Genomic DNA, 13,880 nt, shown 5'->3' with positions numbered 1-13,880 from the left:
GGGAGGCCTGTACTGAGTTCATTGTCTGAGAAGCCTCAGAGCAGCAGAAGTTATTTGAGGGGCATGCCAGCTTGGCCCTCAGGTGCACAATACCTTGCATAATGGCCATGCTGTTCATTTTCCGCAACATCACTGCAGCAGAGGGACTATGCAGAAGAGTCAGGGCATATGCAGTCAGGGCTGTGGTGTAGGGATCTTCTGCAGAATACAAGTTGGACTCCAAGAAGTGTTTTGCTTTGGCAACTGCTGCTTTTTCTTCCTAAATTGGGGAGAGTGGGAAAAAGACCAGCAATATTACTAGCACCTGCATCTCCAGAACTGAGATTGCTACATTTTTCCTGAACTTGTGTCTATCAGGGAAGCAGTGTGAACATGCACTTTGCTCTGAGTGGTACAGAACCGACTGATCCTTCCTTTCCCTAAGTAGGGCCATGACTCCAGGGTTAAAAAAATGGGGACTAACACCACAGCAAGAAAGATCAGATATTAATGTTGCTGAGACATATTTGTTCCCCTAATGCTGAAGACGCTTCATTCTCCTGTAGGACTCAGCATGGACAGCAAAGATATTTAGTAGCAGTGAAGTCTCTGCTTTACGTTTGATTGGGTCCCTTATACTCCAGAGCATCTAGTAGATACTAAATGATAATAAAGGCCAAGATTCCCAGGGTCACCACAGTCAGCAGACATGTTTTATTAACTCCCCCAATGATCTCACTGTGCAGGAACAAAGCTCTAACAATTTATAGAAATAATTTAATTGGATTTGATGTAATTGGGTTTCCTTTGATTGCCCTGTCACACTTACCTTCTTCCTTCCTCATTTCCAAGCTCAGATCATTAGTAACACTTGCAGATCTCCCCTAGGGAAACCACCAGACTGTAATGAACTGGGACTTCTGGGGCTATCTGACTTAGAAATGGCCTAGAGAGAACATCCCTCCCTGCCCTATCTTTCCCATAAAGGGGAGCTGCCGCAGAGGGGGTGGTGACTTACTCCTTTAGCACAGGGGTTCTCAAACTGGGGGTTGGGACCCCTGAGGGGGTCGTGAGGTTATTACATGGGGGGGCGGGGTCGCAAGCTGTCAGCCTCCACCGCAAACCCCGCTTCGACTCCAGCATTTATAATGGTGTTAAATATATTAAAAAATGTTTTTAATTTATAAGTGTGTGTGTGGGGGGTCGCACTCAGAGGCTTGCTGTGTGAAAGGGGTCACCAATACAAAAGTTTGAGAACCGCTGCTTTAGCACTTTCAGGATCAGATCTTGCAAAGTGTTGAGCGCCCTCAACTCCCACTGAGTCTAACCGGAATTAAGGGTGCTCAGCACATTGCAGGCTGGCCTTATTCTGAGAGCTTTGCAAGGCACAGGCCTACAGCACGCTGAGCACATCAATCACAAAGGTTTTCTGAAGAGATCCTCATGGCTCCTCTGGGCACTTAAAAATCCCCTTAAAAACGGTGTTTTATGTCTGAACAGGAAATCAACATGTCTGAGTAGGGGACACCAAAGAGACACACTGAACAGACCTTTCTCTCTACAGAGACACAGGGTATCAGATTCATAACATATTTATTGTCATTCCCTCCCCACAGGGAATGCTTGGCTCAGCAGTTTTGAGTGTGTGCAATGTGTGATTACAAACAGGGTCCAGAGAAAGAGTGTGTGTGAGATCAGTAGCAGGCTCCAACATGCTATCTACAGAGATTCAGAAGGGTTTGGGGAACTCACTTTGTCCAATATTTGAAGTCCGGGTGGCCAGAGTGTAGCCTGCAGAATTCTACAGTGCAGACCTCAGGCCCCACCTCATCAGTACCAGGTTGCACCTCAACATAAGAGACAATCAGTTCCATTTTTGTAATTCTGTAGCTGCTAGCAAGTTGGCCATGTGGGGCTCAGTTTGGGAAAGTCTGGTCACCCCTGCACTAACCCCACATTTTGTATATTATATATAAAATTAATCTTTAGAACCTTGCTCATTCAAGACCTAAATTAATCAAATGGGACCCAGTTCACATTGGGGAGTGATATGGCAGAAGGCTTCCATAGTTAATTAACAGTAAGAGCTTGTCCTCTCTGCTGGAATGAGGAGGCAGGGATATATTTCTTTTTCTTTTTACTAATGTACCAACAGCTTGACAGAAATGGACAGTGAAATCTATCATTTATCTACACAAGTCCAGCACAGGCAACAGCTCTATAAAGTTGGGGTGATCATATGCTTTAGTGGGTAGGGCACTGGATTAAGAGTCAGTGTTAGGAAGCTCTGCCACGGACCTGCTGTACAACCTTGGGCATGTCACTTCCCCTCTCTGTGTCTTTACTTCCCTTTCTGCCTTGTCTACTTAGACAGTAAACTTTTGGGGGCAGGTGTTTGTTGTTACAGTAGTGCCTACAGTTGTAATAAAATAAATAAATAATAATATGCTGCTTTACGCTGCCCTGCAAATGCCTATTCTTGGAGGTGAGAGGAGAGTTCAGTCTCCAAGGGGCATTCAATTTTCAGCCTACCAGAATCAGCAGCTATTGAGGCAATTGTGGCCATGGTTTTTGGGACACAGCTATTTATCCAACAGAAATTGGACTGAGGACCATTAACTCATTCACACATCCAAATGAACACTCTTCAGATAGTAAATCAGCTTCCTCTGCTGGATTTAACAAAGGTAACACAGTACAGGGGATTCAGGATGAATGTAATAGGTAATCCAAGAGATCTTCTGATCACTGAGATCTGGCTGCCTCCTACCCTTCTGGAGTGATAGAAAGCAGTGGCTCTCCACACACATGCCTTGTATTAAGCGCCAGGAAATTGCATTACAGCAAAGGTGAACATTTTGCTGCAGAGTTTACATTCCACTACATCACAGGAAAGTGACTCTTCTCTAAGACATTTGATAATTTTAAATACCCTAATTGAGGAATCACAGGCTGTAGAATTCATGAATGTGGCTATCTGGCAGGGGCTGCCAGCAAACCCACCTATTAGGATCAGGACAAAGAGGAGCATAGAGACAGATCCATATTTATTGTGTTCACTGCCTTTCTGAGCTGCTCAGCAACTTATGTGGAAACAACTGCCTGCTGCTGGAGGGGATTTAGAGAGAGCAGCTCTGCTCCTCTGGAACAAGCCACAAGCTGACAACTCGAGGTTGCAGGAATCTCCATTGCTAACTTTAGAAAAGATTCTTTTGAGACATTCAACTCTAGATAAGTCAGGAAGACTCCACCACAGCTTCTGGTGTCTGACTGTCACCTCCAGAACCAGCTGACAAAGTCTCCGCAGGTCAAAAAAATGCAAAGCCAAGCAACAAAAAGGAAATTTTCAAAACCCAGCACAAGAAATAATCTCTTAGCTATTTTAATGGCTGCTGTTCAGTCCTTTACCTCAAAGGTGATGCCTGTCTCCAACAGACCTGCAACTACATATGCTGTCAGTGAGATCTTGCCATGGATTCCACCCTGGAGTGGGATAAACATAAAACAACTGGGTGAAAATTGAACAGCAGCACGCTGCATGGAAGGACTTTGGAAGCGAAGCAGGGAATAAGTTGGAACCATGACAAAGGCTAAGGCCATAGGACCCTTTCACATTTGTACTTGGTGAGCCTATAGTTCTGAAACCCAATTCCCCTTTGCAACTTTCTGCCCGGTCCATGGCTCGGTAACACATCTGAGACATGGAGCTTCATAGTTGAGATGCAGTTTCCAAGTGCCATGGTGGGATTTTCAAAGGGTGGCACACAGCTAAGCCCCAGCAGACTGCTTTATTGAAACCCCTCTTTAGTTTCTTTCCCATAGGATCATAGCCCTTTAACACAAAAATCATATGAACCATAAGATTACACTACCTCTAACCCTGGTAACATTCTAAAAATGCATTTGTTGCATGATTCTAAGTCTCTATAGTTTTTACCTGGATGTCCTTATTTAATATTCTACCCATAGCAGGGAACGAGCCATCTTCCTTCTGGTGCTGGATGATCCAGTCCTTTGCAGCTGTTAATTCCTTGGGATCAATGAAAATAAATCCACGAGACTGCGCAAAGGACTTGAGAACAAAGGCTGTTAGCCTGAAAACACAAATTCAGCAGGTTCTTGAGAATAAGAACACAGAGCACTATCTGGGAAATAGTGCTTCTGGGAAATGTATGTTTCAAAAATCTAGAAGAGGAGACACTATTGAAATATACAAAAAAAAGAATGGTGTAGAGAAGATACACTGGGCACTATTTACCCTTCTGGGTAATACACAAAACAAGGGGACACTGCATGAAATTCAAAGGCAGCATATTTTAAACTGAGAAGCATTTAAAAACAACAACAAAAACCCCATAAAAAAAGACAGTTAAGCCTGTGTAACTTACTGCCATAGAATATCATAAATAGAAAGAGAGCCAAAATTTGACTCAACATTGTCATTGGCTGGAATTAATTTCTCTTGTACAGGTGTTTAGCTGCTCCCTGACTCAAGCTTTTGAAATAAGATGCATACAATTACCAATTCAGATATAATACTAGATGGAAAAAAGGGAAAATATTGTAATTTCCCCTATTTTAATTATTTACTGATAATAAAACAACTGGAAATTCAAACCACTGCTAAAGTTTGTCTCTGTTGAGCGTTAGGATCTAAGCAGACACAGAAGAAGTGCTTTTAGAATTCTAAACCTCTGACATGCAAAAAGTGTGAACTCCAGCCGGTTTTGGGAGACTGAATCACTCATTTTACAAGCCCCGCAGGAATGGGAGGGTAGGAGGCAGGCTTCCTGGCAGGGGATTTTTCGAGTGTTAAGTAATGGTGTGTTACAGTATTTTATATCTAGGGACTAAAAGATGCCAGCTCTGAGATGAAAGTAGAGTTTATTATCTTTAAAAAAGTTAAGCATCATCATCACAGAAATTCTACTTCCCCTTCAAATGAGTTCATGGAGCAAGTCAATCTAAAGGAAAATTCAGAGCAGCTGAAGAAATTGAGTGACAGTGCAGGCAAATTAACCAAATGGAAAACTTTTTAGTTTAAGGTGCTGCATTTAGTCAAGTAAATGCTAACACTGAGGTAAAGCAGAGTCTTGGGGAATGAGGGGCATTCTAGAGAACACTGGAACACCCTGCCCCCTCCATCTACTGCCTCAGCACAACTGGTACCTTGAAAGGCCCTGCAATTCAGTTTCCTGGGGAATCCATCCATCCATCCTGTTCTGTTTCATCCAGGTGGAGCTGGAGTCCACTGAAAGATGTGCTCCATTCTCTCCCTCCTGCCCTGAAGGAGGTGCCCTGCCATCTCCCCAACACAGCCTGGGTGGGGTTCTGTTCTCAAGTAAGAAGGTGCTTATTGAGGTCACGCACTGCATATGCAGTTCTATGGCATAGAATCTGACCCTAAATGACAGCATTGGAACCTTAAAGGAACATGCATTAACTAACATCTTAACAGTCCCTCAGTTTTGATCCTCAAAACCCATCTAATGTGGGATCACAAAACACTCAGCAGTAGAGCATTAGCAGGCTTCTAGCCATTAAATATTATTTTTACTCTCTGCTATGTGCAACATCCTGACACAAACTGGAAACTTATTGTCCTTTTTGCCAATTATATCCTTTTCAATTTGGCAAACACTGAATTTTTAACTCTGTTTTAAATAGCGACTTACTTACCACATACTCCCTGAGGAGTCCCTCTCACCAAAAGCACTGTATGAACCATCTTGTCTCTTATAGGTCAACTGGCGTTGGTAACCTGGAAATCACAAAAGAATTGTGGGAGTCCAGCAATTTAGGGCTTGGCTACACTTACATTTTATAGCGTTTTAATTTGCTGGCTCAGGGGTGTGAAAAATCATCCCCCTGAGCGCAGTAAGTCAGAGCGCTTTAAAGCACTAGTGTAAACAGGCTCTGAGCACCGGGAGACACACTCCCAGCGCTCGGAGCTAATCCCCTCGTGGAGGTGGATTACCAGGAGTGCTGGGAGAGCACTCCTGCGACAGCACTTTGAAGTTTCCAGTGTAGCCATGCCCTTAGAAAAGCAAGTGTTTAAACTGAATGAAAACTCAGATCATCCAACACTGGTATGGTGGATTCTGCTGCCAAAGGCAATCTCCTGTTCTGCTGTGTATGGTAGAGCCAACCCTGTGTGTGTGTGGAATAGATCTTAACTAAATCTTATTACAGGCTAGTATTTATAAGTCTCCATACATCTCCTGAAGACAAGTGACCAAAATATAACTTCTCCTACTATTAGCCTCTTTTCCATGCCCAGCTGGAGGCTCTTTGCATGTCTATATATGGGATGGCACTTGTCAGTCATATCTTCCTTTTATTAGGACTTTCTTTCTCTTCCCTTTAGTTGAGAAGAATTCCTGAGCAGAAAAGTCAGCTTGGAGAACAATAAGATTGACCACCTTGGCAAGCAGTTTCTTGAGACATGCAATAGCTAAGTCATTGGGGTCTTAACTTATTTGAACCCTTCCTAGCTGATGGGGCTGTCTTACAGAAGGCACATTTTAACCTAACAGTTATTGTGAAGTTAAATACTGAAGATCAAGAGAAAATACCGGGGCCCCATTTTAGGATGCATCCTTTTAGAGCAGTCACCTTAATGTACAAGTGCTCCCTACGTGAATGTCCTTCAAAAGCCAAAGATAAAGTTGGGATTAGCATTTTAGCTATAATGGATGGAATTTACCTTTCACCAAACCTACTTCCCTTGTAATCATGAACCGTCAGTGCTAATAAAATTGGGCCAAGTCTCAATAATGTGGAAACTCCAATACACAGTAATTTTGGCAAGGATTTTAAATGTCCACTGGATCTAAATCCTTCAGAATGGCCATTTCTGATATGGAGATGTATCAAACATGTGCAAGAGGCTACATGACAGAGAGACATTTGGAGCCTGGCTAATCCTCTGACCCATAAATAGACTTTTCATTCCATGCTGCATGACATCTTTATGAGAATGGATTAATTTTTCATTTCCAGGGACTGAGTAGCTTTGCTGACCTCTGCAGATACAGACGGCAGTATAACCTCCTATCAGTGGCCCATCTCCCCCTGCTTCTCCATAACCTCCAAAAGTTTCCCTTTTAGAGAGAGCAGAGCTGGGTGAGTTTGTAAAATAGAAAACAATTGAATTCCTAGAAATTAATTATGGTCCAGCAGTGAAAAGCTTGGACTGGGGGTTTATAGGATATATGGATAAAAGTAGGAGAATAAAATCCACTTGTTCCACAGAAAGATAATGCAAAAGTAGCCTTAGGGGAAGAACCCAATTTGGTGAAAGAGAGAGACTCTGGGAGCAACCAAAAACAGAATCCAGGGTTATCACATTAATATTCAAATACATAAATCAAAGTTTACATTATTTCATTTGTGGAGCCCTAAAGGGACGAAGGGAACAGTGAAGAAAATGAAAGAATCAGAGTAAAGTACAGATACTTCTGAGAACAGCGGCTGAGGTAACCACATTTACCCCAAGGTCACCTTGGCAAGTGATTGAGTCTCTGAATGCCAAGCCTTTAATATTGGTTGGAGCATCTAGTTTAACTTAGGAGTGCTCTATATTAGTAATGGGCAAAAGAGGAAAAGAAAGAGTCTTCAAGCTCTGAAGCGTGTTTCTGAGAGGGTGCTACTGTGGAATAAAATCAGTGCACACAGCAACATACCAAGAAAAGGGAAAGTGGTGGAGTTTCTGGGAGAACAAGATCAACCCCTCATATTACTTCACCCTTCTAAAAAATTCCTAGCTCCTGCAGCCTCCTTGGTAAGGCCATGTCTACACAACAAAATTATGTCAACCTAAGTTACATTGGCATACAGCCACCACAGTAATTAAATTGTTTTTGCATGCCCACATTATGCTCCTTAAGAACATAAGAACAATCATGCTTGGTCAGACCAATGGTCCATCTAGCACAATATCCTGTCTTCCGACAGTGGCTAATGCCAGAGAGACTGAACAGAACAGGTTATCATCAAGTGATACATCCCAGCACCCATTCCCAGCTTCTGGCAAGCAGAGGCTAGGGATACTTCAGAGCATGGTTTTTCAACCCTGCCCATCCTGGCTAATAGCCATTGATGGACCTATCCTCCATGAGTGGGTGGTGCATGTCTTCATCACAAGCACTGTACTGTCAGTGCGGGGCACTGTGAGATGGCGTGTGAAAGCCCGTATTAGTCGATTTAAGCAATGCAGCATCTACACTGAAGCTATGTCTACACTACCACTTATGTAGGCAAAATTTATGTCACTCAGGGTGTGAATAATCCACCCCCCTGAGTGACATAAGTTACACTGACATAAGTGCTAACGTGCAAAGTGCTATGTTGGTGGGAGAGCTTCTCATGCCGACACAGTTTATGCCACTTGCAGGGTTTTTTTGTCCTGGCAGGAGAGCTGCACAACTGCATTGCTGTACGTGTAGATATGGTCTGACATTTCGTTGACCTAACTACAGTGACATTGACTCTATGCCTCTCATGGAGCTGGAGTTATTAAGTCGGCATAGCAGGGTAATTTCGTCGGTGGGAGCAAAATTTTAATGTAGACACTTATATAGTTAAGTCAAGGTAAGCTGCCTTTCATCAACCTAACTGTAGTGTAGACCAGGCCTAAGTTCACATCAGATACAAGTGCTGCATTCAAGCCCTGCTTAAACTGGCCTATTTGGGCTAAAAGGTACTCTGCTGAAAAAAGTCATTACCATGACAAATGGGGTCACAGAGTTGGCAAGAAGGTTTACAAACATCTCTTCAACTGCTGCTGGAGCCATTCTACCCACCAAGCTCAACTCTGAGTGCAGACACAGACAAGAGACTAAGGCAAGCTGGTGGTAGGAATTGGCTTGTAATTCTGTGCATCCAGACAGCTAAGTCAATACACATATTCACTGATAATGCAACAAAAAGTCACTGCCTTCAGAATTCTTCAGTAGTTCTATAGCTTGCAGGAGGCAGGTGAAGCCTTTTCACACCCAGAAATCAAAGACAAAGATGTTCTTCTCAGACCAGCAATAGCTGCTGCATTAAATTTGACTTTTCCTTTATATTGAGTTCTTCCCTACATAAGCCTCAGATACAATTTACTGCTGAAAAGTATTTCTTCATCACCAGATTGTATTCATGTTGGAAATAATCAATTCAGATTCATTTTGCTGGTAACTACTGGTAAGTTTCTGTATGTCACTCTTCTTACACTTTCCTTGGCTGTTACTCTTACATTAATTTTTCTTTGCTTGTTAGACCTCTCTCCCGAACCATTTCACATCTTGCTTGCTCTTATGAATGCTTGTTCTTACATTTTCTATGCATCCCTTTTTACAGTCCGGAGAGGTGCAAAAACGAGAGACTTCATCTCTCTAGAGTTCATCTGTGTTTTTAAGAACCTTGATGTGGTAAGGTAGAAATTTTACCAAGAAGCCCAGCACAGCACTGAGGATTAAGGGAAGGAGCTGGGAACTGCAAGTGATAATAGGTTCTATGATTTTGCTCTTTGATGGATGGATTTTAGAGGGAAAAGAAAGTTTTCTTGCTCAGTAAGGCGCAAAGGCCTTCTTAAAGCAGGACAAGGGCTTTCTCCATCAGAACCTGCTACTTGGCAGGGGTCCCAGAGAGCACAGGAAGGTTTAAAGCCTTTTGGAATTTCCTCTGTGGAGGTAAATTAATATGCCGAGTTTGAAGCCCAAACATTTGAAAGGTTGTAAATTAAAACTGAATATTATTAAAAATGAGAAACTGAGCTTGGCTATTAGAAAATGCTCTAACTTTGAGGGCAAGCAGAGAGCACAGCAAACTACCAAGTGAAATAATTCTGGCCCAGTCCCTAAAGGCAAATAACATAGGGCTCTTGCTGATACGTACAGGGAACGGATTACATTTTCTGAGGAATCTCAGTTAACCCTGTCACCTATGATTCCATGACATGGCTATTGTCTGAGTCATGCACAAGGCAGGCCATGTCCATCCCCTTGTGGGTGATTCTTGTTTTTAATCATTTTCTCGTAATTCTTTCCTGTTCCTGGGAGCCTTGCTTTGTGTAGCTACAAACCATTCTGTACAAACCACCCTTCCTATTTGAATGCAGAGAGAGAAAACACTTGAAAAAGCAGATTGCTTTAGGCTACACACACAGAAATGACATGACATTGAACAGGGTGGGGACAGACCCTCTCCATATGGCTCTGGAATGACTGCTCCTGGGATACTAATTTGGTTCTGGATAAATTGTAACTAAAAAGATATTGACAAATTGGAGGGAGTTCAGAGAACAACAGAAATGGTTGGAGGGCTGGAAGGATTCATTTAGAAAAAAAATTAAACAAACTAAATACATGCAGCTTGGCTAAGCAATGACTAATGGAAACACAATAACCTTCCACAAGTATCTGAAGGCTGTAAACAACAAGGAGAGAAAGAAAATATTTAGGAGAGTAAAAGAATGTATAACTAGGAGTAAATACGAAGAGAAAATATGGCTGTGTACCAAGGAAAACTTCCTGACACTGATATCTATGAGGCTGTATGATAATCTCCACAGGGAAATTGTTTGAGACCCATCACTCAGGATATTTCAGGCTAGACAGGACAATGTTAAACAAGTAATATGCTCTGTTGACCTAGACTACTGATAGGTCTTTTATGTCTCTACAGTCTATGAGTCTGAGGAAGTACCTTGCACCAGATAATCTGTGGCTTCGCTCTCCACCTCAGGGCTGAGTTGTTTGGTTTTCTGCAGATATTTTAGGACAAAGACATTGGGAGCAAAATGGATCATGTTCTGCTCCCCACATCCAAATGGTAATCGTAGAAGATTGTCCAAGTTGTTAAGCGTAGGGCCCATCACATCTCCTGATTAAAACAATGAGACACATTCAGTACTGCCACACAATATTTAACTTCTCTCTCCCTGTTGTCTCATTGTTTACTTTTGTTTTCTAAATGTACAAGACTGAGGAAGGAGGAACCTGAATGGCTGATGAAGGCTCTACTCACAACTATAATGGCACAAACCCAATTAAGCCCACTGGTTTCCATCAGATGCAGGAACACTAAACCTTAATATAAAATTGGAACCCCCTAAGATCCTCAGTCTTAACCATGCAGGGTTTCCCTTGGAGTAGAGAGGAAATTTCAGTCTCCAGGGCTCATTAACTCCTTGGCTAACAGCTAAGACCATCAACAAGAGAGCCAGTTAGTGCTACTTGTGATTGTGATGATTTTGTGCATAGATTTCCACTGGGTACTCTCATCTCTTTCCATAGAGGCTATTGAAGAACCATCAAACGATACCAACTTTCAGTCACTGTCAATCTGGACTGAGTTCAAACCAGCAACTGAAAGGCAAACCATTCCACATCCCAGAAAGTAATATTCTTTTCATTATAAGTGGGTATGACTATCCTACCTGATTCATATTACTTTTAACTTTTAGTTTGTAGCATCTATCTTTATTAACACCCAGTCCCTTTTAGTTGGTACCTATTATTGAGGCAGTAGCTCTTTCTGATCCAGGGATCACATTGTGGGGAACTCCAAGAGTAAACGCTTCATTGTGATTTTCATCAGTCTCTTCTTTTCTCCAGATTTTAAACTCTCCCATTGAGCCCCAGCCTGTGGAGAAGCCAATGTACTTCACCTCAGGCTGTTTGGGGATGGCCCACTCCACAATAATGGATTCATTTAGCATCTGAGTACCATGGCCAACCTGAAAGGAACAAGCAAACCATCCAAAATTCCAGGATGAACATGCAAGTCAAACCTGCCTCTCTTGTTAAATTTGGAACTCTATTGTATGTGCCCTTGGACTCAGTGGCTTAAACCTGTAGTTGCATCATGAGAACATTACATAAACCAGCCAAACTCCACTGGATTTAATTGGAAATTAAGGAGATATCAGCAAGTTATTTCTCACTGGTCTCCCATCAGTACTGACCAGCTGGACCTGTGTTCTTGAGGAGCAAATACTTTTAATACACTTAATAACAATAATTTTTAAAGCTCAGGTTCCCAGGGCACTGCATGACAAAGAAAAACATTTTGAAACACAATCAAGTGTTCTAATATAAACTGGCCAATAAAAATTTAACATAGAAAAGGAACAGAAATTAGGCTCTTTCTTTCTATAACATGGCAAATGGAAATGTGCCATATATACACTCAGAGTCCTCTTGGTCTTGTTAAGGAAGAAAGAGACCATAGGGCTGTTGTTACACAGACAAATTCACTACCTGAATTATTCCATTTTTCCAGCTGATCCAGAAGCTCCGGAATTCATCCCAAGAGAGGATGCCAGCTGTGTCTGTGCTGACAACTGGCTCACCCATTTTACTAGTAGAAATCCACGTTTTAGCATTTTGATGCCCACCAATGACAATCTCAGTCATCTCTGCCATGTCATGTGGGCCAGAGGACAAGGCAAAATGAGCATCATTGTGTGCTTTCACTGCAATGTCGAAATGAGTCATCCGGGCAGGCTTCTGCATATACTGGTACTCATATTTGTTAGGTGTAGAAATGTGAATTTTCTCTAGTCAAAAAAATAATGGAATATTGTCAGAATTAGATCTTGACGTTAACTTAGGAGGACACAAAATTGTTAATAAAAAGCCACATAGCCCAAGACTGAACTTCAAACACTTGGGGCTTTGTGCTGCATAATATATCAGTACGCTTTTGTCACTCCAGTGCCTCATAAATCAAACTAGCAGAGTGGATAGGGATGTCTCTTCCTAACTTCCACTTTCTTGAATTCCTTCCTATATAGAATTAGGACTTTTTAGTTCAAATAATCCAGGTATATTTCTTGTGAAGTCTATACATGATTTCTCAATTCCCATTTTAAAAGGTCAAGAAGACTCCCTGTTTAGCAGAAGCCAAATCATAATTAGCTACTGTAGCCAAATCCAATTTATCTGAATCAAGCAGAAGGGATACATTGACTTTGGGTCTGAATTAAAAAATCAGCTAAAAATATACTATAGCTTAATTTAGCCACAGTTGTGCACTGTGCAAAACACTTAATTTAGCCACTGTGCAAAACACTTAGCCAGTTTTATAAAGAAAGGGAAGTTCACTTTTTATTTGCATATAGCATTTGGCCAATTAATATTGTCCATAGTTAGCCAGCCAGGTATGAAAGACCCTTTATATCAATAGCTTGATGTATATGCTGTTAACCCATCAGCCATAGATGGGATATAAATTTTACTGATTTTCCTACTGAAAAGAGGGAAACAAATGAAATTTTTCCAGGGGTAAAGCAACATGTTTCTATTTATAACTTAAATTGTGGAAAAAAACAAACCTTGTCATATTGTGTTCAAACCAAAAACTTACCATTAGGGCAGAAGAACACACTGTAGGTATATTCTCTGGATAATCCCTCTGGCTACACAAAGGCAGAAATCCATTAGGAAAATAAGCACTTGGATTAACAGCAACCACCATTTAGTTTTAGTTATAAATACACAAAATAAAGTTCTGGTGCCATATAGCATTAAAGGCCCATTATACATTATGAAATATGACATTTCACTGGCATTGTTATCAGGAAGACATACTATGGCTCATCATTGCTTTCAAATGTACCTAAATACGGATTTAGGCACTTAACTTCAGGCATTAAAGCTTCAGAATTTTACACTTAGTGGCTGAACTGCAAACAAAAAATATGTTTTCAATCACTAAAGTCATCTACCATATTGAAGGACAGTGAGTGTTTTATCTGTTGCTAAAATGGTGCTAAGGGTGACCCTGGGAATGTCAGCCCAGCGTGCTTTACTTCATGTCCATGTAAGGTAGCTGAAACAGTAATTAAAGAGATTTATAAGATATCTAGATAATACGATATAAGAGGGGCAAACCAACACAGCTTCTGTAAA

General features: G+C 41.6%; 1 protein-coding gene across 3 annotated transcripts in view; it reads right to left on the bottom strand.

Moving 5' to 3' along the window:
• Positions 1 to 13,880, bottom strand: part of CPAMD8 (C3 and PZP like alpha-2-macroglobulin domain containing 8) — a 140,593-nt gene that overhangs the window by 43,452 nt on the left and 83,261 nt on the right. For all 3 annotated transcript variants that reach the window (XM_048831324.2, XM_048831323.2, XM_048831322.2), the window contains 8 exons: positions 13,336 to 13,387; positions 12,228 to 12,526; positions 11,479 to 11,704; positions 10,672 to 10,848; positions 5,659 to 5,740; positions 3,917 to 4,073; positions 3,388 to 3,462; positions 94 to 259 (listed from right to left, as the gene is read on the bottom strand). In XM_048831324.2, coding sequence (XP_048687281.2) covers positions 94 to 259; positions 3,388 to 3,462; positions 3,917 to 4,073; positions 5,659 to 5,740; positions 10,672 to 10,848; positions 11,479 to 11,704; positions 12,228 to 12,526; positions 13,336 to 13,387 — 1,234 coding nt within the window. The remainder of the gene's footprint in view (positions 1 to 93; positions 260 to 3,387; positions 3,463 to 3,916; positions 4,074 to 5,658; positions 5,741 to 10,671; positions 10,849 to 11,478; positions 11,705 to 12,227; positions 12,527 to 13,335; positions 13,388 to 13,880) is intronic.

Source organism: Caretta caretta, chromosome 25 (assembly GCF_965140235.1).
Source record: "Caretta caretta isolate rCarCar2 chromosome 25, rCarCar1.hap1, whole genome shotgun sequence".
NCBI lineage: Eukaryota > Metazoa > Chordata > Testudines > Cheloniidae > Caretta > Caretta caretta.
This window is presented reverse-complemented; position numbering and strand designations above follow the sequence as displayed.